The 27739-nt window shown below is 35.9% G+C and overlaps 2 protein-coding genes across 26 annotated transcripts in view; one reads left to right on the forward strand and one right to left on the reverse strand.

Moving 5' to 3' along the window:
• Positions 1–5552, reverse strand: part of stv (BAG domain-containing protein starvin) — a 41351-nt gene extending 35799 nt beyond the window's left edge. For 4 of the 25 annotated variants that reach the window (XM_073986335.1, XM_073986322.1, XM_073986327.1 and 1 more), the window contains exons 1-2: positions 3668–5114; positions 3220–3559 (exon numbers count right to left, since the gene is read on the reverse strand). In XM_073986335.1, the coding sequence (XP_073842436.1) occupies positions 3220–3462 (243 nt within the window). In that variant the 5' untranslated portion in view covers positions 3463–3559; positions 3668–5114. Of the gene's footprint in view, positions 1–3219; positions 3560–3667 lie in introns of all 25 variants that reach the window. The other 21 variants (XM_073986337.1, XM_073986323.1, XM_073986328.1 and 18 more) reach the window with 17 other exon arrangements.
• Positions 5553–14847: 9295 nt separating this feature from the next.
• The window catches only part of LOC141403622 (uncharacterized), a 130744-nt gene continuing 117852 nt past the window's right edge, over positions 14848–27739 (forward strand). The window contains 1 exon segment of the mRNA XM_073986339.1: positions 14848–15108. The gene's annotated coding sequence lies outside the window, so the exon portion shown is untranslated.

Consider the following 27739-nt stretch of genomic DNA (forward strand, 5'->3'; position numbering starts at 1 on the left):
TGACAACACTCGTGCAATCGGTAGAACTTTACGACTGTTTTTTATTCGTCGCTAACATACCGAAAAACATCGCTAATTACCGAATTTGTAAGTATTTTAATTTTACCGAATTTTGTCGGTAACTCAAAAAATGAGTTAGGGAATCGCACCACTGATGTAATGACCTTAAAGTTTCGCATATACAACTCTAATATCTGAGGATATTTGCTAAAAATTATGGCCGATTTGATCCAGTATTTAAGAGAGATTTTCAGAAATTTTGCAATTATAATGGCCAAAAGTTTATGTTTGTAGGTGAGAGTGGTTGTTGAGAAGTGAGGCGGTTTCCATTTCCCTACCACCACTCAAACAAACTGCAAATCGAGACAATTACTTGCTCTGTTCCAGAACCTGCAAGATTCTACTATATCTGACATTTTATTCCTTTTTGAATTTTTCAAAGAATTCAAAAATGCAAATTTTTCAGATGTAATTCGAATTATTTTAATTGCAGTTCGAGAATTCTATTTGTAATTCGAATTATTCCATTTGTAATTCGAATTATTCTACACCTTTTTCAGATGTAATTCGAAACATTTTAGTTGTAATTCGTAACATTTTATTTGTAATTCGAGAATTATATTTGTAATTCGTAACAGTTCAACTGTAATTCGAGTTATTCCATTTGTAATTCGAATTATTCCATTTGTAATTCGAATTATTCCATTTGTAATTGGAATTATTCCATTTGAAATTCGAATTATTCCATTTGTAAGTCGAATTATTTCATTTGTAATTCGAATTATTCCATTTGTAATTCGAATTATTCTATTTGTAGTTCGAATTATTCCATTTGTAATTCGAATTATTTCAATTGAAATTACGAAGAGAATAATTCGGATTACAACTAGAATAATTCGAATTTCAAATGGAATAATTCGAATTACAAATGGAATAATTCGAATTACAAAGGGAATAATTCGAATATCAAATGGAATAATTCGAATTACAAATGGAATAATTCGAATTACATATAGAATAATTCGAATCACAAATGAAATAATTCGAATTACAAATGGAATAATTCGAATTACAAATGAAATGTTACGAATTACAAATTGAATTCTCGAAATACAATTAAAATAATTCGAATTACATCTGAAAGAGGTGAATTTCTGAAATTTTGAAAATGTATTCCTTTTTAAAATTTTCAAAGAATTCAAAAATACACCTTTTTCAGATGTAATTCGAATTATTTTAATGTAATTCGAATTATTCCGTTTGTAATTCGAATAATTCTACACCTTTTTCAGATGTAATTCGAATTATTTTAATTGTAATTCGAGAATTCTATTTGTAATTCGTAACATTTTATTTGTAATTCGAGAATTCCAGTTGTAATTCGAAACATTTCAATTGTAATTCGAATTATTCCATTTGTAATTTGAATTATTTTATTTGTAATTCGAATTATTCCATTTGTAATTCGAATTATTCCATTTGAAATTCGAATTATTCCATTTGTAATTCGAATTATTCCATTTGAAATTCGAATTATTCTATTTGTAATTCGAATTATTCTATTTGTAATTCGTATTATTTTATTTGTAATTCGAATTATTTTATTTGTAATTCGAATTATTCCATTTGTAATTCGAATTATTTTATTTGTAATTCGAATTATTCTATTTAAAATTTCAAATGGAATAATTCGAATTACAAATGGAATAATTCGAATTACATATAAAACAATTCGAATTTCAAATGGAATAATTCGAATTACAAATAGAATAATTCGAATTACAAATAGAATAATTCGAATTTGAAATGGAATAATTCGAATTACAAATGGAATAATTCGAATTTCCAATGGAATAATTCGAATTACAAATGGAATAATTCGAATTACAAATAGAATAATTCGAATTACAAATAGAATAATTCGAATTACAAATGGAATAATTCGAATTACAAATGGAACTCTCGAATTACAAATAAAATGTTACGAATTACAAATAGAATAATCGAATTACAAATGAAATGTTACGAATTACAACTGGAATGTTTCGAATTACATGTGAAAAAGGTGTATTTGTAATTCGAATTATTTCATTTGCAATTCGAATTATTTCAATTGAAATTACGAAGAGAATAATTCGAATTACAACTAGAATAATTCGAATTTCAAATGGAATAATTCGAATTACAAATGGAATAATTGGAATTTCAAATAAATTAATTCGAATTACAAATGAAATAATTCGAATTACAAATGGAATAATTCGAATTACAAATGGAATAATTCAAATTAAAAATATAATAGTTCGATTACAAATAGAATAATTCTAATTACAATTAAAATAATTCGAATTACAAATGGAATAATTCAAATTAAAAGTGAAATAATTCGAAGTACAAATAGTATTATCGAATTACAAATTAAATATTACGAATTACTACACCTTTTTCAGATGTAATTCGAATCATTTTAGTTGTAATTCGAGAATTCCATTTGTAATTCGTAACATTTTATTTGTAATTCGAGAATTCCATTTAGTAATTCGAAACATTTCAATAGTAATTCGAAATATTACATTTGTTATTCGAATTATTTTATTTGTAATTCGAAATATTCCATTTGTAATTCGAATTATTCCATTTGAAATTCGAATTATTCCATTTGTAATTCGAATTATTCCATTTGAAATTCGAATTATTCTATTTGTAATTCGAATTATTCCATTTGTAGTTCGAATTATTCCATTTGTAATTCGAAATATTCCATTTGTAATTCGAATTATCCCATTTGAAATTTGAATTATTCCATTTGTAATTCGAATTATTCCATTTGTAATTGGAATTGTAATTCGAATTATTCCATTTGTAATTCGAATGATTTCCATTTGTAGTTCGAATGATTTCCTTTGTTATTTCAAATAAAATAATTAGAATTACAAATAGAATAATTCGAATAACAAATGAAATAATTCGAATAACAAATGGAATAATTTAAATTACAAATTAAATGTTACGAATTACAAGTAAAATCTTTCGAATTACACCTGAAAAAGGTGTAGTAGCAAAACAAGCCTATTACTTCCGTTAACTATATTTTTTGTAAGCGTTGTAGCTCTGCTGACAGTCGCCTTCACTCGCTCGCCTTTAGCCCTTCTGTTTTTGTTTTATATGACCTTTGTGTATTTGTTTTGCTTTAAAAATAACTAAAAAAAAAATACCAACCTGGAAGTGTGCTGGAATTTGCTGTTGTGGAACTTGTTGCCGACTGCCTGGTGATCCATATGCTGTTGTCTGTGGATCTCCACCTACAAAATGTTGCGCCTGTGTGTGATATTGTTGGGGTTGTGACTGGGCTGGTGGCGGGCCATGATATTCGTGATTGATGGGTATTGTAACACCGCCATTATTACTGCCGGGACCGGCAGATGCTGATGCACTAGCATTGGCTATCACAGTGGGTTTCATGATTTTTTCTGTTTTTATGATTTCTTGTTGTTGGTTTTCTTAAATTTTTGTTATTTTTCGATCGTTGACTATTTTTTCAAAATATTTTGCACACTATCTGGAACAATGGAAAAGATTATGTTTTGTTTAATCAAATATTTTTTGTTTCACCAAAGCAGAGAAATGTAAGAAAGTAGAGAGAGAGAGAGGAAGAAAAAAAAATCACTTTATCACTGGTTTGTGTTTGATCAAATAATGACGACGATTTTTTTTGGGGCTGCTGGCTGTTCACTTTCGTATCACTTTTTTCTTTTGGTTCGTACGTATTAGAATTTTCTTGAATGTGTGTTTGAGTGTTTTCGGTTTTTTCCGTTCGTTTCGGTTCTTCTTCTATTTGTTATCTCGTTCACTTTTAATGGCTGAAAGCAAATTTGCCGTTTCGAAAAAAGTGGGGGACCAACAAATAAACATTAGCACTGACCGTTCGACAGCAGCCACCTTCTATCTAGCGATTGGTGGAAAATTCTGGGAATACTCGAGCAAAAATCTCTGTTGTTTAACGTATCCGTTTGTGTGTCGTTTGTTTTGCGGAAATTTTGTTTCACCAAGGAACTGTTTTCTTTTGATTTTTCCGTTTGGCTACTCGTGTCGCGGAGAAGAGAAGTCCCTTTACGGAAGAGAGCAAAGCAGCTGATGCAAAGAGTATTGTATAATCGTTAGAATTTATTTGTTCTCGCAAACACCAGGAAGGCGTGAGTATGTGTGTGCGGTTTTTTTGTTCTTCTTCAAATTTTTTGAAACAAAAAGAAAAATACAAAATTGTTCTAAAATGATTTTTTGGTTTGGTTACGTTTTGAAATCTAAAGCGCGTACTTATAGATACAGAATGGCGAACAAAAAAAAGATTAAATAAGCAAAAAAAGCACTTAACGTTTTGTTGTTGTAGCCCGCAAAGATGTAGGTTGTTGTTGTTGGTTTTGTTTTCTTAATAGTATTTGTAGCTGTCAATGAGCTTGTATTGATTTCACCTTGATAACTGTGACGTCGCAAAATTTTCGTGTTCCACAACAATATCTCTTTTCGCCAAAAGCAAGCCAAGCCGTTAACACCTTATCTAGAGCAAAATTATTAGCCAGATTTAATTGCAAATCTTTATGGATATCTCAAACTTGTTAATAAACTGAAGAGTTATAACTTAAGCAGCTGTCACTGTTCTTCCACTGATATGACGTCACTCATTCACTAGTTCGCACACACACACAAACACTCACAACTCACAGATATTGATTATTGCAGGGTTATTACCAATTTGGATAGTTACTTTTCTACACTTTCATTAACACTTTGACGTTTTTTGTTACAATTGTTGTTGTTGTCGTTATTTCACTTTTGGCCCCATCAAATGTCTTCCACTATTTTTCATTACTTAGCTAATCACGTAGGTATGTATCTGAATATCTTTTTATATATATTTTTGTATATGTATGTATTAACAATAAACCTACATATATTTCATTTGCTAATATTTTTTGTTGCTGTTTTTAAAAATCCGTTTTCTCGTTTCTTTTTTTCCTTTCTTTATTTCCGTATCGCTCGCGTTATTTTCTTCTTAAAGACGTCCGATTTGTTTCATTAGCACTTCCAATCGCTACAACGTTACTAGTTAAACTGAAGGCTTGCACTCTTGGCCATACAACAAATAACCCAAAACCAAATTGCTCCATAGCGTCGTAGTACGTTTTCAATATACAAGTGGGGAGCATGATTGCTGGGCTCTCATTTTCTTTGTTGCTCTCAAATAAGAAGGCAATTGGGGATACTCCATACAGCTGTGCACTCTTCTCATGGGCTATTCTCTCTCTAGATTGGGGTTATTATTTATTATTTTGCAAACTTCTCGGCTCTAAATTATGTCATCTCAAATGTTTTGCTGGGTTTTATTCGCCATCTGTGTAGTTCTCTTTTAAAATCTAGAGCAGTGGTACGAATTATTGTTTTTTTTTTTGGTTTTTCAATATCCATCCAGTAATTGCGAGAAATTTCTGATTTACAAAGATAACGAAAAGCCAATATGTGGCACAAATAGCCAAGTTAGCCGCCAGCCACCTACTATTATTGGGAGTAATATGTATAAAATGAGAGTGAGAGTGGTATTTTAACCTAATGCGAAAAATCACAGATTTGTACGACGTACAGTGGTTATGTTAAGAGAAAACTTGGCAAACGTTTCTTAGTAGGTACTTGGGTCAATCATTTCAAAAATGCATGTCTAGTTGCACAATAGGGTGGTTCAAACCATGAAGAAAAATTAAATTTGTTGAAAATATCAGTAGAAGACCATTTGGATCTCTGATATATAGAAGTTTTCTTTATTTATAATGTCGGGAACTTTACTATCTGTAAATTGTTGGAAGGTTTCCATGTGTAGAAGACCGTTTGGTGGAAACTTTAGAACGTCCTCTATCTTTAGAAGATCCTTAGACCTTTAGGGGATCATATATGTCTTCTATATAAAGTAGCATCAGGTGCTTTTCTACCTGTTAGAGATACTTTTTCTATAGAAGACCTTTAGGCATTTATATAATTACCATTGGTAGGTCTTCTGTCTTTAGAAGAGCTTCTGACTATAAGAACCCTTAGAATGACTTTTTTCTCTAGAGGTCTTCTAAGATATCTTCCATTTACTAAAGTCTTATAGGTTTTTTTTATACCCTCAGCATCTATGCTAACGAGGGTATATACACTTTCATACGGGCAAAATGTGCCTCATCGAAAAAATGGTTTTAGACCCCAAGTATGTTTGGACGAAATGTGTTTCAGACAATTTGGAGTTGATTTAGCCATGTCCGTCCGTCCGTCTGGCTGGAGCGCACGATAACTCTCGAACGGATCAACCGATTCTGTCCAAAATGTAGCTTTCGTAATATTTTGTCCAAAGTTTAAGTTCGAAGATGAGTTACATCGGTCCACTGCTTCCGGTACCTCCTCCACAAAAGTTCGGAAAATTTGTGCGCACGATAACTCTTAAAAAACCGATTTGGTCCATACTTTGCATATCGTGAAATTTATACCAGACTTAGATGAGGTTCCAATATGGACTCAATCTGTCCACTCCTTCGGGTAACTTCCACACAAAATTTCGGAAAACTTCAGTTTAGGACGTGCTCTCGAATCGCTTTGTTGTAACAACTTGTATTCACTGCATGTAATAATTTTCATCAGGGGCAAGCCCATACTTCCTGAGAAAATATCCTGAAAGGTACAAAAAAACCCCTCTGACACCGTGCGTAGTGGTTGAAGCGCAAGATAACTCTGGAACGGATCTGCCGATTCGGTCCAAAATGTGGCCTTCGTAATATTTTGTGCAAACTTAGTTTAAGTTCGAAGATAAGCCATATCGGTCCACTCCTTCAGGTACCTTCCCCACAAAAGCTCAAAAATGATCCGAAAAATTGTGATCACGATAACTCTTGATGGAAGTAACCGATTTGTTCCATACTTTACACATCCTAATATATCTACCAGATATAGATCAGGTTCGAATATGAACTATATTTGTCCACTCCTTCGGCTACTTCCCACGCAAAATTTTGAATAAATTCACTCGAAATACTTTGATTTTTGTTGCAGCAACTTGGATTCGCTGCCTCAATTACGACAATAAAATTTTTTTTCAGGGGCAAGTCCATACTTCTTGAGAAAACAGCCCGAAAATTGTAAAAAGCCCCTATAACCCCTATATGAAATTCGAAGGTGGTGCCTATAGGTCCACTCCTTCCGGTACCTCCCCCACAAAAGTTCGAAAATATTCGCTAAAATGGTACGCGCGATTTCTCATAGACGTAGCAACCGATTTGTTCCAAACTTTGGATCTCTAAATATTGTCGAAACTTAGTTTATGTTCAAATTTGGGCCCTATCTGTCTAATCCTTGTGGTACCACCCACACAAATGTTCAACATTTTTGTGTGGTTAAGGGTTTGTTCGAGGATCCTTTGGACATTTTTACCGAAGGTTTTCCTAGTGGCCGATATTATGTTTTTCGTAGGCTAGTGTGATAAAAAAGCACTATCTATCATCATCCCCGCAAATTTTTGAGCTTTAATCTTTGTTGAAAAAAGTATTTCAATTCAAGCAGGCTGAGGGTATATCTCTGTCGGCAAAGCCGACTGATAGTTTTTTACTTGTTCTATCTATGAAAGAACTAAGGAAGTCTTCTACTTCTTCTAATCCAATTTCAATAGGATTTGCGCTTTCCAAGCAAAATCGTAAAAACCTAAAAAACCTTAAAAATGTGAACATTAATCGCGATTTTCTTTAAAAGCGCTCCGGTGATATTTTGATTTTTCTCATCTTTGAACGTTGTAGCTTCAGAATCCGCAAAAACTTCCATTTAAATTAGGTTCAGACATACCGTGTGTTTTAGACCACACATGTGTTTGGACGAAATCCGTTTCTGATAGTTTGGAGTCTTTTTGGCGCTGCCCGTCCATCTGTCTGTCTGGCTTGTTGGAGACCATAATATCTCTCGAACTAATCAATCATTTTGGTATAATTCTTTTCCATAAATAGATCCAATCCAATATTGACTATATCGGCTCACTGCTTCGGATACATACCACACATAATTTAAAAAGTTTTCGCACAAGTTCAGTTTAAGGACATGTCTCGGATTGTTTGATTTTTTTTGCATCAGGTTGTCCACACGGTCCCTTCTACAATGACATATGTATTTATTATTGGGGAAAAGTCCATACTTCCTCAAAGAATGTCCCAAAAGCTCTAAACCCCATAAAAGTGACTGATGAGCACGAATTGGAAATCCGATTTTGCTGAAACCTATCACATCGTACATTTCTTCCAAACGTATATCAAATTCCAAGGTTTTCTATATAGGACAACACCTTCGGGTACCTCCCTCACAAAAGTTTAGGATCATTACATTTTTTTTTTAATTTTTTACCAAAAGTACACCATGCGGTATTGTTTAAAGCAATAAAAGGTATTTCGAGGGCAAGTCCAAAAGATCTAAAATGTCTACGACGACTAACTAAAATGGTTGGTGGTTGAGATAATCGTAAAGAGTTACTAACATTGGTCCAACATTTGCACATTGTAATATGTCTCTCAAACATATATCAAGTTCCAAGAAGGTCTACATTGGACAACACCTTCGAGTACCTTCATCGCAAAAGTTGAAAACTTTGTTTAATTGCAGATTAAGAAACCGATGTCAATGACAGATCACGACTGCGCTCCACCCTAAGCGCTCTGAAATTTCTCGTCCTGCACGGGTCTTGACTTTGCTAGTCCCTTTCACATTAAATCCTACTGTGCGTCTAAACTCCTGTTCGCTGTCTCTTTTTTCTAGTGAGCCAATTGATATCGCCACTTTAATGCCAGGTCATTTTTTTTATCTGGACTCCCATTTTATCTGCTATTGATCCCAAAAATGATTAGAGTCCAGTGTCCTTGCTCCATCGGTGGCAACGTTTGAAGGATATATATTAGAGTTTCTGCGGTCGTTAGAAATCCGAATACTTCCGGGAACTTCAAAAACTTCATAAGTGACAAAGTTCGCAGAAATATATAGAAGAGAACACACTGGTCGTCATATTTAACGATAATCATCAAAACCTACCTTGATTCAGATCGACAGGTTCGAGTAGCTGACATCGTGACACCAAAGGGCGTTGTTACGCGTCTGATCACCAAGCTTGAAGCCCTGTCAACTTAATTTTCTTTTCTTTTCCTTTCTCTCTGTCCTGTGTTATTCCGCCCATCCTCGCCGTCCGTGTCGGAAATTCCTTGGCATGGACATTCCAGAACAGTTGGATACGGATCGAGAGCACACGTTCTGCTTTTGCCAACATCCCATGGCTCTCGTTGCAGTGAGCGTGTGTGCCATCACTGTAATAAGTTTCACCACAACTGTGGATCCCAAGCTTCGGGACAAATTTCTACTGACAAACTATCGATAGTCGTACCATTCAATAGTTTCGATATTACTTATAAAATATCGATAGTATTGATTCTATTTTATTAATTTTATAGTATAGTATAGTTGATGGCCTACCAGCCGAACTGTTTAAAACCGGAGGCGACACGCTGATAAGGTGTATGCATCAGCTAGTTAGCTCCATCTGGCAGGAAGAACACGTACCCGACGATTTGAACCTGAGCACCCTGTGTCCCGTCCATAAGAAAGGAGATAAGATTAGGGTGTCCAAAACCGAAACCGGTTAAACAGTTTTGAGTTACAAAACTGAAACCGGTTTTTTGCAAAAATGTCATTTTCGGTTAACCGAAAAAACCGGTTATTTGTGTCGGTTAACCGGATTTAAAAAAAAAATATTTTTAATATTAAGTGAAAATTGTATTCTTGAAAGTACCCAACATACCAAATAAAAATAAAAAGTAATAGGACTTGAGAATAATATTATAAAAATAGAAAAATAACAATCAATTTGTAACAATGCTTGTAAAACTATTACTGGCACAAACTTTTCTAAAGTCTGCCTGACTTTTATTGATAAATTAGTTTTCGTAGATTTTTTTTTTTGTATTTTACATCGATTTCTTAGTTTTTATGTGATTAAATGTACATCCGCGTTGTGTAAACTAAATAATTATATCCGTGTTGTGCTAAAATATAATTGCCGATGCCTACAAAATATAAAACAGTGTTAAGAAGCAAAAAAATCATTGAACTTTTGAATCATAAAAAAATATGAATCTGAAAAAGTTTTCAGGATTGGTGATGTAAATAGCTGTTGTGATAAAACTAGAAGTGAATGCGAACATAGTGAATGTGACGAAACTACGAATAATTATATATTTCATACATATGTTCCCAACCGCATTTTCTAAGGGACACGGATGATTTTTTTCTTATTAATGAGTACATGTCGCTTCATATTGGCTTAATGACATGCTTGTTATCGCCGATTCCGAACGGCGTGTTTCATGGTTGATCCGGAAATGTCTACATTACGCTGAGGGATATTTTGCCACCGTTGAAAAGTATGATGTTTTTGCCCGACCTGAGAATCGAAACCGTGCATACAGAGTGCAAGACGCACAACTATTGCACAAGAAATGCTATATAAAGTAAGTTCAATTTACAAAATTAGCTGAAAAAATAATCATTAAATTTCTAATTTTCATAGATGCCTGAACTCCAGCGACACATTCATTCAAGACGGTTCGCGAAAAATGTGTAAAGATGCGAAACAATAATAAAACCATAAAAATTATCTGTAAATATCATTATTTTAATTATACCATAGAGTGAAAACTTAAATCACTAATCAACTTAATTAAAATTAAAAAAATAGCAATGATAAAATACACTACACATTTTGTTAATTTATAACTAAATCTCAACATTTGAACTGAATTTATAAAATTTTAATAAAAATTAAAAAATATATGTAAGCTTGTTTTACTATTACAAGGGTAATATGCTGTTTATATTAGAGCTTTTTGCAGGGTTAACCTTCTTTATGAGGATTTGTTTGAAATATAAGCAATGGAATTGACATATAAAACCCAGTCGGTTTGTTAAATCCGGTTATATATAAACGGGGTATTAGCTTAAGATAATATTAATTGCATTAGCTTGTTCTACAATTACAAGGGTAAGCTTATAAACAAGGGTTCCGTTTCGATTTTTCTACAATTATCACATAAGCTTTTAACAACAATTTTCTCAAGTCTTTTTTAAGCTTAAGGCTTACGTTGGTAAGCTTATTATAATATAATTCTCAAGCTTTTTTGGTATGTTGGGTAAATTAAACTTAACTAACACATGGAACGGACCAAGTTGCAAATGTCAGACACCTTTACCCAATAGAAAATCGAGTCTTCGATGACATTTTCGTCGACGATTCGTTAACGAATATTCCGAAATTGTCATGTACGACAACTTGCATGACCATGTCTTGCATTGTGTCTTGGCAATAAACCGAAAAATTCTCAAAAGTGTGCTTTGAAAGAATTGTACACATATTTATCCAAATATAAAATTTTTGATTTGTAATAAATGAAACATTATAATGTCATAAAATTCGGAAACCGCGTTACTGATTGAACAATTTTATTTATACAAACTGCATTATGTAAAAAACGGTAAGCTAGAATAAATAGATTAAAATACTTTAAAATTAATTGTAGTTATTCTTTGAATAGGTGCATGTATGTTGAAGTCATGGAGAACATTGAGAATTCCAGCGACTGTAAAATACAACGTCTGTGGTATAAGGTAAGATAATAGAAAATTTAGTGGATATTCACAACATTCATTTAAAATCGTTTCTTTTTGCAGAATCCAAAAATAAAGAGAGGTCAGGTGGGGTAAGACGTGTATGGCGTGGTAAAGCTGGAAGAAAATATTGGATTGCGGAGCATACGGGAGCTAAGTATTATTATTTAATAAACTAATTTATTTTGTAAAAATAATATATTTTATAATTAAATAAAAATTTGACACACGACAACATAAACGAAAATGTCTTTAGTTGGGTCATCGATGACTAGTAGCAAGACAGGGACGGTGAAGCAGTCGTCGACGAAATACGGGGATTTTAGTCATCTAGATCGTCGTCGACGACAACTTCGCTTACCCTGTCACCCAAGTTGTCGTGCATGAATACTGGGACACTTGTGTGAAAATGTCGTCAACGATCCCAAAGGGCTGTCTGCAAAGAGTCCTCAACGAATTGAAAGTGTCGTGCACGAGTCATCAATGTTGTCTTGAGGACACTTTCTACTGGGTAAATTTGAAAAATTTTGTGTAAAATGTATAGTTGTGCCAATCTAGTTCAACTGAAAGATCTATGAAACAACTGCGTATACGTAATATCACAAGGTAGTTTGAATGACGTTACTCATAACCCGGTTAACCGGTTTTGAAATTTTTTGAAAGACTTTTCGGCTTTCCGGGTTTTGAAAAGGTCGAAAATTTCGGTTAACCGAAAACCGTTTTCTTTGGAATAACCGGCAAATCCTGGAGAAGACCCAAGAGATGCAAATCTACACCTACCACCTTTTTGTCGACTATAAAGCAGCCTTCGACAGCCCGCTACGTTCAAAGGTATTACAAGCAATGTCTGAATTTGGTATCCCCGCAAAACTCATTCGGTTTTGTAAAATGACTCTAACTGACACAAGATCTTCAGTTAAAATAGGAAAGAACCTCTCCGAAGAGTTTTGTACCAAAAGAGGTTTCAGGCAAGGAGACAGCCTTTCGTGTGATCTTTTCAACATCCTGCTAGAAAAGGTTATACGAGACGCAAACGTCATAGAAGTGGCACAATCTACCCCAATAGCCACATGTTACTTGCTTATGCTGATTATATAGACATCATGGGACAATCAGTAAAAGAAGTAACCGATACCTTTATGAAGGTCGAAGGAGAATTTGCTAAAGTGGGTCTGGCGGTAAACGGGGAGAAGACCAAGCTGATGGTGTCGACGCGCAATGCGTCCATTGAGATCGGACTAACTGTTGAAGTTGGTTCCTATAATTTTGAGGTAGTAAAAGACTTCGTATATCTCGACACCGCCGTAAACACAACAAACGACATCAGTTGTGAAATAAGAAGAAGAATTGTATTGGCAAAGCAAAGCCACAACTCGTCAAACAAAAATAACGCTTTACAAAACACTGATACTACCCTTGCTGATGTATGGTTCCGAAGCCTGGGTACTTGCGCAAGCACATAAGGCAGTGCTTGGCGTGTTTGAGAGAAAAATTCTTCGAAAGATCTACGGACCGATCTGCGTTGACGGTGAATATCGACGTCGTGTGAACCACGAGCTGTATCTGCTATACAACGACATCAATATAGTTAAACGTATCGAGATGCAGCGATTGCGTTGGCTAGGCCATATAATTAGAATGAGCGATGATCAACCCGCTAAAAAGGCGTATAAATTCGAGCCACTTGGCGGTGCACGCAGAATTGGCAGGCCAAAGAATATATGGCGCAAACAAGTCGATGAAGAGATGACAAGGCGCGGTATTCCAAAAAGCGAAGCACAAAACAGAGAGAATTGGAGATCTTTTCTTAGTTCGGGCTATGGAACAAATGTTTTTAATTTGCCAGCTAAGTAAGAAATTTTATAGTTTTTAGTAGAGACAAAAAACTGTTGATACACATGTAAGTAGTAACTCTGAAGGCATGAGGACTGACATTACAGGATTTTTGACGCAAGAGCACACAAAATAATGGGATATGTTTACAGTAGATAGAGTTGATCATTGTGTCGTTTTTAATAAAAAGTGAAAATTTCAGAATTTGTTGAACAGGTGCGATATGTTGCCCGTATGTCGTTAGAGGTGCATCCTTGCCTCTAGTCCATCGGGTACCTCTCCTTGAGTAAGCATCAGAGTGATTGGCTATCAGTTATCAGATTATTGCTATCATAAGATCCTCATGTACCTGTACTTGGTTAACTTTAGTTCGGCCACAATTTTCCCATTAAAAAGCAATAGGCATTTATTAATTATTTTATTAATCTATTATTTATCTTTTTATTTATTTTACTTAAGATGCGTTGAATTTAATTATTTTGCTAAAGTTTACTAAATGCTGTCTTTTTACTTTTTTCTCTTTTTCCGTATAATTGTTCTTACTCTCTGAAAACAAGTTACTGAGTAAACCTTACTAAAAAAGTAAAAAGACATAACTAATCTGTTTTGGATGGCGAAGAAAGTGGACTTAAGCCTACCGTTTATGCCAAGATTTGTAATCCTTAATTTCACTCTCTGAAAGAAATAATCCGTTGACAACATTTCCTAATACTCCCTCACAACCATTTTTCCTGCAATTTTTCCATGCAATGTGTCACTGTGCTGTTTTAAAATTTGATTTAGGTGTTCTTTTGCCAATAAAACGATACACAATTTGCGACAAGACTTGATTTACCTTTATCTCATGTCATACTCCATTAATCGGAAAGATCAACAGCTGTTTTGGCTCTCCAACAATAATAATAACTCTCATTCCTCCAGAGAATACCTCCAATAGTTGGAGCAAATTTGTCATAATTATTGGGGGACAATAGTACGAAGAGAACAAGAGAACCCCAATAATTGAGTATTTGATCTGATTATTTAACGGCGCTCACAATGGTGGAGAACAGCCGACCGTCTGCCTTGTTGCTCTGTGTCAAAAGATTTACAGAGTAAATACACACATCAGAGTTTAAAAATAGAAACTAAACGTGGGAATTGAATTGTAGTGAAGTGAAGAAAGATGGTCGTCAAATGACAAATGTGAAAAAAAAGAAATTAAATCATTGATGCTCAAAATATTTTGTTCATTAGTCTCTCTGAGCGAGCCATTCCTTTGCTAAACCACGGCAGATGAGACAAAATGAGAACATATGTTGTTGTTGCAGTCACGTTAACGTATATGGTTGATCTTGGCTGAATTAAATACAATAAAATGTTTGTTGTTACTATTTTCTAATAAAAGTGCAAAACAATACGTCGCGACGTATGGATGGAATAAATAAAAACAATAATATTGAGATAATTTTCAAGATAGAGAATAAACGATTGGGACAAAATCTCAGATATTTTGCCGATAAGTGAGAATTGTTTTGTTGATTGCAGAGAATTGTTGACAGTTTTAAAAGGGGAAAAATTGGAAGAAAACTGGTAAGTAAATTATTTTACAAATAAAAATGGAAAAAAATCAAATATAGAAACGCCAGAAACGAGTACGATCTCCAATAGGTGGTGATCCCCATTGGGTTTTTTAAGAATAATTTCATTCAGGATATTCCAAAACTCGAAATTGTAAACAAACCCATAATAAGAAGATTCAGAAGAAGAAGCAGAATATCTACATATTCATTCTTTGAAGTTCCTGTCATTCTTGGGTTCATTGTCTTGCGTTGGTTGCATTGGCGCAGCAGTCATTATGGTGTGTGGTATGGCTTTCGTTGCTGTCATCGAAGTGCATTGAATTGAAACCCAGTACCTATTTGTTGTTTATTTGCTATGTCATGTTTATCTTTGAACATCTGGGAACAAATGTTTTCCCTATCGCTTGCTGCCTTGTGGATTATTCAACGCATTTACATGCGGAAGTTCGAAACAAAATTAGCACTCTGATGTTGTTTTTTTAATACTCAGCACAAACAATGGATAGGCCGACCGCCGATTGTCCGCCACTTGTGTGACCAATGAAGCAACGCAGCCCCTTCATTGTTGCCTTGTCGACTCACTTTCTAATGCCAAAATCAATTCAAATTGTACGTGTGGGGATTTTTAATAGAAGTTTTGGAATTATTACACATTTTATTTGCATTTTATGCAATAAGCCGGCCACAGGGAATATGGCGAAAAAAATAAGCAATTACTTCAGGTGCTCATTAGGGGGATTCACATAGAAAAATGTGTGTGAATAGAGACTAGTCTCAAAATAACAGTAATAATTGTATGGCAATATTTGTTGCTGAACGCTTCTTAATTTGCAAACGGATTTTACTCCTTCAGAAAAAAGTTAGGAAATTATGAATTGGGGATTTATTTGGCATAGATTGAAGTCAAGTTACTTTCATCTTACCTAAGCAAGCCTCAAGTACAGAACTGGAATTTTTAACTCAATTCGAATTCCCTTCATTTAAAACCGTGCTAGGCCTTTTTTCTACAAATAATTAATAAATTGGTTACAATAAATTAATTTAAACGGATATAAATTTGAAATATTTATTGAAGGTGCATTTGATAGTAATCTTATAGAGATTAATAGTTTGATTTTAGTTCTAAAATATGTACGCATAGCTCGTCAATCTTTTTTTTGAAATAATATAAGTCGTGACCCTTGACTCACCCTTTAATTATATCTTTAAAAAAATCAAAATATTACGTTGTCATTTCTTACTATACGAGGATGTTCTCGATAGCGTCTCCTCCCACACTAATATTTACTTTTGTTAAAACAAATAGCCGGCTGAATTTATTTGTTAACCTGTTTTACGTTGTCTGTCTCGGATTTCGATTTTCTTCTACACATTTTGCCTCTGTGCGGCGGCCTCAGCCACCAGCTGGTCGGTTGGACGTTCGGTCGGTCATCTACAAAAAAGGCAATACTCAAAAAATAATTACAAAAAGTGACCATTTTAGGTAAGCAGCGTGTGTCGTATTGTTTCTGTGATTTTTTAGTTAAAGTCTTCCAATAAAAAATGTTCTCGAAGCTTTGAGAAGGGGTAGTAGCAGTGACTAAAACAAACAAATGTATCGATGAACAATCAGTATGAATGAAAAACAATGCCATGACTCAGTCACATTTGAAGCTTGAGAGATTTTAATGGATCAATAGAAAATAAGGGTAGGAGGAGACAGATATTCGTAGATTATCCACTCGCTCATTAAGTGTTACAGTTTAAAATTTCGTTGTAATTATGAGTAATAAGCCATGGAATGCAATAAACTTAGGTGGGTGTTTTCAAAGAAAGAGTTCTAGACACTCAATTTTTAATGTCAGCCTGTAAATAGAGGTGGAGTATGAATCGACTACTGTCCACAAAAAAGTTGATGTCAAGCGAGCGGACTGCAATATTAGAAATCCCTTATCGTTGCCACCCTTTCTGAAAGAAAGGGTGCTTCTCTAGACACTTTCTGAAAAAAGTGCTTCTCTAGACAATTTCTGTAAGAAATGGTACTTCTCTAGACCCTTTCTAAAGAAAGGGTGCTTCTATAGACCCTTTCTGAAAGACAAGGTGCTTCTATAGACCCTTTCGGAAAGAAAGAGTGCTTCTATAGACCCTTCCCGGAAAAAAGGGTGCTTATATAGACCCTTTCTGAAGAAAGGGTGCTTCTCTAGACCCTTCCTGAAAGAAAGGATGCTTCTAATAGACCCTTTGTGAAAGAAATAATGCTTCTAATAGACCCTTTCTGAGGAAGGGGTGCTTCTATAGACCCTTTCTAAAGAAGGGCTGCTTCTATAGACCCTTTCTGAAGAAGGGCTGCTTCTATAGACCCTTTTTGAAGGATATGGTGCTTCTCTAGACCTTTTCTGAAAGAAAGGGTGTTTCTGTACACCCTTTCTGAAAGAAAGCGTGCTCCTCTAGACCCTTTCTGAAAGAAAGGGTGCTTCTTTAGACCCTTTCTAAATGAATTGGTTCTTCTACAGATCCTTGCTTAAAGAAAATGTGCTTCTATAGACACTTTCTGAAAGAAAAGGTGCTTCTATAAACCCTTTCTAAAAGAAAATGTGCTTCTGTAGACCCTTTCTGAAAGAAAGGTTGCTTCTATAGACCCTTTATGAAAGAAAAACTATATAGACTCTTTCTGAAAGAAACGGTGCTTCTCTATACCCTTTCTAAAAGAAAGGTTGCTTCTATAGACTCTTTCTGAAAGAAAGGGTGCTTCTATTGACCCTTTCTCACAGGAAAGGTGCTTCTATATACCCTTGTCAAAGGAACGGTGCTTCCATAGACCCTTTCTGAAAGAAAGTGTGCTTCTTTAGACCCTTTCTGAAAGAAACTTTCTGAAAGAAAGGCCGATTCTATAGACCCTTCCTGAAAGAAATGGTGCTTCTCTAGAACAAAAAAAAAAAAAACATTGTTCCACAACATCCCATACGGGACAAGGGAGACTTCTCTCATATCAATGAGTGCACCCCGATTCTTATTTAGCTCAATGATATGGGACCTACTGTTTATCGCCGAGTCCGAACGGCGTGTCTTAAGACACCACTTGTGGAGAAGTTTTTCAAGGCTGAAATACTCAGGAAATGTCGCCAACATTACTGAGGGGTACTTTGCCACCGTTGAAAAATGTTTGATGTTGCTTGGCCGGGGAATCGAACCGCCGACCTTCTGCGTGCAAGGCGGGCGTGCATACCATTGCACCACGGTGGCACCCCTCTAGACCCCTTCTGAAAAAGGGCGCTTCTATAGACCCTTTCTGAAAAAAGGGTGCTTCTTTAGACCCTTTCTGAAAGAAATGGTGCTTCTCTAGACCCCTTCTGAAAGAAAGGGTGCTCCTTTAGACCCTTTCTGAAGGAAATGGTGCTTCTCTAGACCCTTTCTAAAAGAAGTGGTGCTTCTTTAGACCCTTTCTGAAGGAAATGGTGCTTCTCTAGACCCTTTCTAAAAGAAATGGTGCTTCTATAGACCCTTTCTGAAGAAAGGGTGTTCTCTAGACCCCTTCTGAAAGAAAGGGTGCTTCTATAGACCCTTTCTGAAAAAAGGGTGCTTCTATAGACACTTTCTGAAAGAAAGGGCGCTTCTGTAGACCCTTTCTAAAAATAATGGTGCTTCTCTAGACCCTTCTGAAAGAAAGGGTGCTTCTCTAGACCCTTCTGAAAGAAAGGGTGCTTCTCTAGACCCTTCTGAAAGAAAGGGTGCTTCTCTAGACCCTTCTGAAAGAAAGGGTGCTTCTCTAGACCCTTCTGAAAGAAAGGGTGCTTCTCTAGACCCTTGCTGAAAGAAAGGGTGCTTCTCTAGACCCTTGCTGAAAGGAAGGGTGCTTCTCTACACCATTGCTGAAAGAAAGGGTGCTTCTCTAGACCCTTGCTGAAAGAAAGGGTGCTTCTCTAGACCCTTGCTGAAAGGAAGGGTTATCCTATTTACCCTTTCTAAAAGAAAGGGTGTTCCTATAGACCCTTTCTGAAAGAAAGGGTGCTTCTCTAGAGCCTTGCTGAAAGAAAGGTTGCTTCTCTAGACCCTTGCTGAAAGAAAGGGTGCTTCTCTAGACCCTTGCTGAAAGAAAGGGTGCTTCTCAAGACCATTGCTGAAAGAAAGGGTGCTTCTTTAGACCCTTGCTGAAAGAAAGGGTGCTTCTCTAGACCCTTGCTGAAAGAAAGGGTGCTTCTCTAGACCCCTTCTGAAAGAAACGGTGCTTCTCTAGACCCTTTCTGGAAGAAAGGTTGCTTTTCTAGACCCTTTCTAAAAGAAAGGTTGCTTCTATAGACTCTTTCTGAAAGAAAGGGTGATTCTATTGACCCTTTCTCAAAGGAAAGGTGCTCCAATATATCCTTGTCAAAGGAACGGTGCTTCCAAAGACCCTTTCTGAAAGAAAGGATGCTTCTTTAGATCTTTATGAAAGAAAGGGTGCCGCTATAGACTCCTTCTGAAAGAAAGGGTGCTCCTATAGACCCTTTCTGAAAGAAAGGGTGCTCCCTTAGATCCTTACCGAAATAAAGGTTGCTTCTCTAGACCCTTTCTAAAGTAAAGGGTGCTTCTCTAGAACATTTCTGAAGGAATGGGTGGTTCTCTAGACCCTTTCTGAAAGAATGGGTGCTTCTCTAAACCCTTTCTGAAAGAATGGGTGCTTCCATAGACCCTTTCTGAAAGAATGGGTGCTTCCATAGACCCTTTCTGAAAGAATGGGTGCTTCGATAGACCCTTTCTTAAAGAAAGGGTGCTTCTATAGAACCTTTCTGAAAGAAAGGGTGTTCCTATAGACCCTTTCTGAAAAAAAGGGTGTTCCTATAGACCCTTTCTGAAAAAAAGGGTACTCCTATAGACCCTTTCTGAAAGAAAGGGTACTCCTATAGACCCTTTCTGAAAGAATGGGTGCTCCTATAAACCCTTTCTGAAAGAAAGGGTGTTCCTATAGACCCTTTCTGAAAGAAAGGGTACTCCTATAGACCCTTTCTGAAAGAATGGGTGCTCCTATAAACCCTTTCTGAAAGAAAGGGGGCTCCTGTAGACCCTTTCAGAAAGATAGGGTTCTCCTATAGATCCTTTCTCAAAGAAAGGGTGTTCCTAAAGATCCTTTCTGAAAGAAAGGGTGCTCCAATAGACCCTTTCTGAAAGAAAGGGTGTTCCTATAGACCCTTTCTGAAAGAAAGGGTGTTCCTATAGACCCTTTCTGAAGGAAAGGGTGCTCCTATAGATCCTTGGTTCAACATTTACATCAAGTTCGTATAAGGTTAACCTTGGGTAATTTTTCGTTTTAATTTTTTTCCTTTGATTGTTTTATTTTGGAAGGAATTAATTGTTTATTTTATTTTTAATTTTAATTTTCCTATACTTCTACTGTATTCTGCAGTCATTTTCAGGGAAATATTTCTAGAGAAAAGCAACAGCTTTGTTACACCGTCTGAGCTATTTTTTTTTGCAGCGGTTTTCCTCGTGGTCCTCATTATAATGGTACAATTTTGTTCGAGGGGCCAGTCCTTCCTAATTCTAGATGTAATGGCACAATGACTTCTCTCACAAAAGTTCAAAACTTTGCTTAAGTACAGTTTAAGGGCTGTTGGAGGATTGAACATTATTTTGTCCATGTGATTCTGATTACAGCAATATAATATTTAGTGGGCAAGTCCAGTGACGAAATAAAATGGCTGTATGTCAGGATATTAGATCCAATATGGCCAAAGCAGTGCGGAAATTTTAAGAGCGTGTAGTCATTGTTAGAATTATATAATTGTTCCACAAACATCCCATAAGGGACAAGGGAGATTTTGACTTGTCAGAATTACAACATTATATTTTTTCTGGGGAATGACAATACTTCCTGAGATATGAGCATCTCTTTCGTATTAATGTTTTTGTAGGCTTTGTTAGGCCCACTGTTTATGATATCTACTTCACAGACGACTCAACTTTATTGTATATATTTGAGAAAGAGATATCAATGTGTAATACGCAGTTAAGTTCGGACCTACTTATTTCTATCACACGTCTTTCCTTTCACAAAGCTAGCAATTGCAGATTCTGGTCCAAACTATAACCCTCCATAGTGTAGTCAGCAAAAATCTTCTAATTTTGTATAACTTTTTGAACATATGTACAGTGCGCTATAGAGTATTAAGAATACATGTGATTATTGTGTCATAGTTTTTAGAGTAGAGAATATATTCATCATATTTGTCTTAATGCATCTAAATATTTTTTATTATTCCTATAATACCATAAAAATAAAACAGGATAAATATTTCGGTCATAAATGGACAGGCCCAAATTAATAAAAATTAACTTTTAATGGAGTGGAACCTGAAGTTTTTTTCGGCAGAATCGTGTTGTTAAAATTAGTATATTAGGAAAGTAGTTTTAATATTTATGCAAACATTTGAAATCTTTTAAATATTTTTGCAAAATATTCTCTCAATGTCTTTCATTCGATTTCGCTTGAAATTAAAAATGATATTAAAAGTAAATTATAATAATTTATTATGACTCAAAATAAACAAAAATCATATTTGCATTTTTAATTTCGCACAAAACAAAAAACGCAACAAAAACAGACAATTGTTCAAAGTGCAATGAAATGTAACAAAAAAATGAAGAAAAAAAAAACAAGTTAATAAAACAATAACAAATTAAATAAAACAGTGGCATCAAACAATGGTCAGTTGATGTTTTTTATAAAGTGTGATGTGTTTATTTATAGTTTTAACTTCTAAAGCAAACACCCGTTCTCACTCAAGTGTTTTCTTTTTTTTTGTTGTTGTCTTTCCTTAATTGGTAAGATTGGTTGTTTCAGTGAACCATTGCTTAAAACTTGATTTCAAAATCATCTTTTTGTAGATTTGCAAACAATTAGCAATTGATTCTCTACACATTTGTGTTGAAATCTTTAGCACCAGTTTGCCCAAAATTTGCAAAAAAAACAAAACAGCGGAATTTCATCACAATACCCTCCACGAAGCCACGTGCCTAATTCCTTTTATTTAGTTCCAGTAATAGATATTTTTGTTGGTATTTTTTTTGTGAAAAATGTTGTTTTGTTTTTTGCCTGGTCCATATAATTGCTTTCGTTGTTAGTGTTTTTCATTTCCATTCAATGGCGGCGGTGGCGTCGGCGGCATTGGCATGAAATGGAAATGTGGAATATAAACACAGAAAAATGAATGAGGCGCACACAGCAGCAGACATTGAGGGGGTCAACAATGTAGTCAACATCCACCCACCCACATTCAGGTTTTTTTTTCCTGTGAAACAATTCGTTTGAATACTTTCAACACAAAAGTCCATCATATACAATATAGTATGTGGGGCATTCCATTAAGAAATTAAATCGAAAATAAAATCATATAAAATTAAATCAGGGAAGGAGTCCAATGATTTATCAGACGGATTTATCTTAAATGTTAGTCTTACCCATTCATTGTTATTTACACCAATAATAACAACTTCTTTGGAGGTGGGACAGTTATTGTACATTTTGTTAATTAAATTTAGTTTAAGGAATAAGTCTATGGAATGTCCCATATATTGAAAGTGTGTTAGGATTATATGTTTATAAAGAAAAACGCCTAATCCAATTTGCCGTTTAATATGAAATATACAAAATAAATATTTAGTTATATGACAGTGATCTATATTAAGAGGGGTCGTCATCGGATTTATGTAACTGAAAGTGCAGGTGAATTAGAAGAAAAAATTAATATCAAACTTTTAGCCTAAGTTTATTTAACAACCTCCTAACCCATTACTAACTCATTATTTGCTTAAACACCTACGGGTTCACTAAAAACAGCCGATATGTCTCTAGACCTTTCTGTATGAATTGGTGCTTCTCTAGACCCTTTCTTAACGAAATTGTGCTTCTCTAGACCTTTCTGAATGAATTGGTTCTTTCTGAAAGAAAAGGCGCTCCTATAGACCCTTTCGGAAAGGAAGAGTGCTTCTCTAGACCCTTCCTGAAAGAAATGCTTCTAATAGAACCTTTGTGAAGGAAAGGGTGCTTCTAATAGACCCTTTCTGAAAGAAAGGGTGCTTCTCTAGACCCTTTCTGAAAGAAAGGGTGCTTCTATAGACCGTGTCTGAAAGAATTTCTGAAAGAAAGGGTGCTTCTATAGACCGTGTCTGAAAGAATTTCTGAAAGAAAGGGTGCTTCTATAGACCGTGTCTGAAAGAATTTCTGAAAGAAAGGGTGCTTCTCTAGACCCTTTCTCAAAGAAAGGGTGCTTCTATAGACCGTTTCTGAAAGAATGTCTGAAAGAAAGTGTGCTTCTCTAGACCCTTTCTAAAAGAAAGGGTGCTTCTCTAGACCCTTTCTAAAAGAAAGGGTGCTTCTCTAGACCCTTTCTAAAAGAAAGGGTGCTTCTCTAGACCCTTTCTAAAAGAAAGGGTGCTTCTCTAGACCCTTTCTAAAAGAAAAGGTGCTTCTCTAGACCCTTTCTAAAATAAAGGGTGCTTCTCTAGACCCTTTCTAAAAGAAAGGGTGCTTCTCTAGACCCTTTCTAAAAGAAAGGGTGCTTCTCTAGACCCTTTCTGAAAGAAAGGGTGCTTCTCTAGACCCTTTCTAAAAGAAAGGGTGCTTCTCTAGACCCTTTCTAAAAGAAAGGGTGCTTCTCTAGACCCTTTCTAAAAGAAAGGGTGCTTCTCTAGACCCTTTCTAAAAGAAAGGGTGCTTCGCTAGACCCTTTCTAAAAGAAAGGGTGCTTCTCTAGACCCTTTCTAAAAGAAAGGGTGCTTCTCTAGACCCTTTCTAAAAGAAGGGTGCTTCTCTAGACCCTTTCTAAAAGAAAGGGTGCTTCTCTAGACCCTTTCTAAAAGAAAGGGTGCTTCTCTAGACCCTTTCTAAAAGAAAGGGTGCTTCTCTAGACCCTTTCTAAAAGAAAGGGTGCTTCTCTGCTTCTCTAGACCCTTTCTAAAAGAAAGGGTGCTTCTCTAGACCCTTTCTAAAAGAAAGGGTGCTTCTCTAGACCCTTTCTAAAAGAAAGGGTGCTTCTCTAGACCCTTTCTAAAAGAAAGGGTGCTTCTCTAGACCCTTTCTAAAAGAAAGGGTGCTTCTCTAGACCCTTTCTAAAAGAAAGGGTGCTTCTCTAGACCCTTTCTAAAAGAAAGGGTGCTTCTCTAGACCCTTTCTAAAAGAAAGGGTGCTTCTCTAGACCCTTTCTAAAAGAAAGGGTGCTTCTCTAGACCCTTTCTAATAGAAAGGGTGCTTCTCTAGACCCTTTCTAAAAGAAAGGGTGCTTCTCTAGACCCTTTCTAAAAGAAAGGGTGCTTCTCTAGACCCTTTCTAAAAGAAAGGGTGCTTCTCTAGACCCTTTCTAAAAGAAAGGGTGCTTCTCTAGACCCTTTCTAAAAGAAAGGGTGCTTCTCTAGACCCTTTCTAAAAGAAAGGGTGCTTCTATAGACCTAGCCGATATGTCTAATAGACCAGCCGATATGTGCATTTTGCGGAATCCATTCTGATGTTGGGCAACTGGGAAACTGTTTCTCATACTGTGGAAGATTAGCGCGTCTAGAGTTTTCACTACTGGCTCACTCCTGTCGCCAGTCTGTACACTTCACCTCTGCTACCATCCTTGTCTGGCTTCAGTAGCGAAACCATCCTGCCAACTTCACGGCTTCTGGAAAAATATGGGTGGATAACGATATATTGAGGACATTTGATAAATACTGAACTCCGGGTTCATCCAGCATTACTATTGCTATTCGATGTAGGTCTTCGGTCACGAACCCTGTGTGACAAAGCTCATCAATCCAAATTGGAAGTTCGTCGCTTCTGCTTCGAAATTTGGTCTAATCTCGGGTATTCGACCAGCAGGAATGTAGCCAGCAGCTGCAGGCTGTGAGGATGATCCAGAAAATTCTCTCCACTACCAGAAGATCTGAGTGAAAGGACAGAGCTCAGAAGCAGTGACTGGCAAATTCTCTGAACTCCGGCCAATCACTTTTTCTATGGTTTGGAAAAGTACGGAGGTAAGAGGTTATGAAGTTGAGTTGCCTGTTAGCGGAGACGATTATGGGGAGATTGTCTGAGCCAAGGAAAATGGTGGTTTGTCAGGACACGTCATTTATCAGGCAGTGTGCCACAATGGTGATATCTGGCAAGCTGTGGCAACCTCTTCTTATCCTCGTAGGATCCCAGCAAAAATTTGGATCCGGTAGTCATTACGTAACCCTCTACAAAGTAATGTAAACAAGATTCTTTTCGCATTACAAGTAATCTCAAAAGTAATGGGTTACTTCTTAAAAAATTTACAATTTACTTTACTCCTCACTAAGTAATGAGGACGGTGGCACAGTGTGTGTGTGTCCGACTATAAATCCTAGGGTTGTGTGTTCAACGTTCACCGTCGGCACGCGAGTTTTTGACAAAAACAAAAACTTTTTGTTAATTAAAAAATAACAGTTCGTAGTGCACATGTGCACTGCACATTTAAGTTCTTAAGCAACCCTTAATGTTCGTGTGCGTGGCACAGTGTGTAGTGGGTTTGGCTAGAAATCAGAGGGTTCGTGTGTTCAACTCGGACAGGGAGCGAAATAAAATAAAGTAAAATAAAAGTAAGAGGTGTGTTGAAATTAAAAACAAATTCTCCACATCAACTGTTCTAAAAATATAAAATTTTTCACATTACTTTTCAACTTCTATTGGCCACAGAATAACTAGTTATTCTAGTAATCATAAAATAACTTAAAACTGAGTGCGACATGCCCTTGTAAAAATAATGGGGAAGAAAGGGGATTTGAGAGTAGTTACGGCTGCCAAAAATCCCTTACGAAACCCATGATTTTGGGAGGAGCGAACTAAAGCGAGCACAGTACACAGCTATTCAGCGGCGGTATGTGCACATTAAGCAATTCTATCCTAAACTTTACTGTTGCCGCCATACATTCCATGTATGGGTACCCAGAGTTGAGCTCAAGCGTAATAGGTCTGTACTGGACAGACTGCATTAAAAAAAATATTTTCTTTTTTTCCACTACCCACTCTAATACATCTCTGGTATGTCATGTTTTAGGCGACTTGTCTATATACATTTCAACAAGTATTTTACGTCTACACCTACTAACAAATCATTTTAGGTGGCTGGCTGGCAAATTCGCCATTCTCAGTGAATTTTGCTGACTGGCTGGCCATAGAAATTCAAACAAAGAAACAAAACAACAACATTTAAATTTTCATTTTCCATTTCAATGATAAATTAGCACAAATTGCACGAAAATTAAAGATACAAACCACCGCAGATACTAGGCAGACATATGGATGACATTGGAATTGAGTTGGCGTATTAAAAAGAATAAATGACACATTTCAAAGGCTTTCTTTATTGAGCATTTCATGTGAAAAACGGCAAAGAATTCTTAATCACAAAGGAAATGTTTGTCTTAAATCAAAAAGGATATGTCATTTCCCTCGCAGATGTTAGCTATATCCGTTTTAATGTACAAGTCAAGGCCACCACAAGCTAACATTTACAAAAGCTAATATCCATGGTTTATTTGCTTTGTGCTTTGTTAACTTTCCACCTTTCCCATTTGTTCTCTTTCCTGTGTGTAATCCGGTATCACCAATCCAACAACTGTCATATGAATCGTTATCGTCTAATATAAACATTAGTTTTGATTTAATAACTAGTAGTTAACCTCCTGACCATTGAGGGGATGTGTTTGCTGTCGATTCTACTCTCAGTGCAAAATTCAATTTCATTTGGTGTGCGGGCAGCCACTTGCATTCGTGTTTGGTCGTCACTTTGTTGGCGATTTATATGGCGTGTGAATACTGCAAGTGTAGTTCCCGCCCATATCGCCTCAGATGTCTCTTCACAAGTTAAAACAACAACAATGTCGGTTCAAATAAATTCATTGGAAACTCTTTGCCTTATACTTCCTGTGGACAACAATAGGTGTCCCAAATGTGCGAAATTTGTTGTTATGAATGGGTAAACTTTTTGCTATCCATCACCAACACCTTTTGGCTGGTGTTTAATTTTGCGCGGAAGCGTAGAAGTGTGCCGCCGCATTCTTTTATGTGCATTGTTGTGACACATGTCACACACACACGAGAGGTTATGTTTTGGTTAAAGTGTCTGAGGGACCATTCCGAGTTACTAAAGTTTATTCTTGATGAATGGTTATATAAGTTTGACATTTGAGTATTCTTTTTACTCAAAGGCCGGAATGGAAAAACAGAGAGGGAAAGAGAGAGAGAGAGACAAAAAAAGAACGTAAGTGAGAAACAAACTCAAGGCAGGGTTCAGAAAAAGGATTTGCACTTTTCTATTTAAAATATGCATTAAGTTGCCTGTGTTTTTATAAGGGTCTACAGAAGCACAGTTTCTTTCAGAAAATGTCTACAGAAGCACCATATCTTTTACCTTATATAATCATACTTCCTTTCAGAAAGGGACTATGGAAGCACCATTTATTTCGGATAGGGTCTCTGGATGCACCCTTTAATTCAGAAAGGGTCTATAGAAGCACCGTTTCTTTCGGAAAGGGTCTATAGAAGCCCCCTTTTTCAGAAAGCGTCTATAGAAGCACCCTTTCCTTCAGAAAGGGACTATAGAAGCACTCGCCTCTATCATAAAGGGCCTATAGAAAGGGCCTCTTCCTTCATAAAGGGTCTTCCTTTCCTTCATAAAGGGTCTTCC

The sequence above is a fragment of the Musca autumnalis genome, unplaced genomic scaffold, assembly GCF_047663935.1.
Source record: "Musca autumnalis isolate F117 unplaced genomic scaffold, ASM4766393v1 scaffold_4, whole genome shotgun sequence".
Classification (NCBI taxonomy): domain Eukaryota; kingdom Metazoa; phylum Arthropoda; class Insecta; order Diptera; family Muscidae; genus Musca; species Musca autumnalis.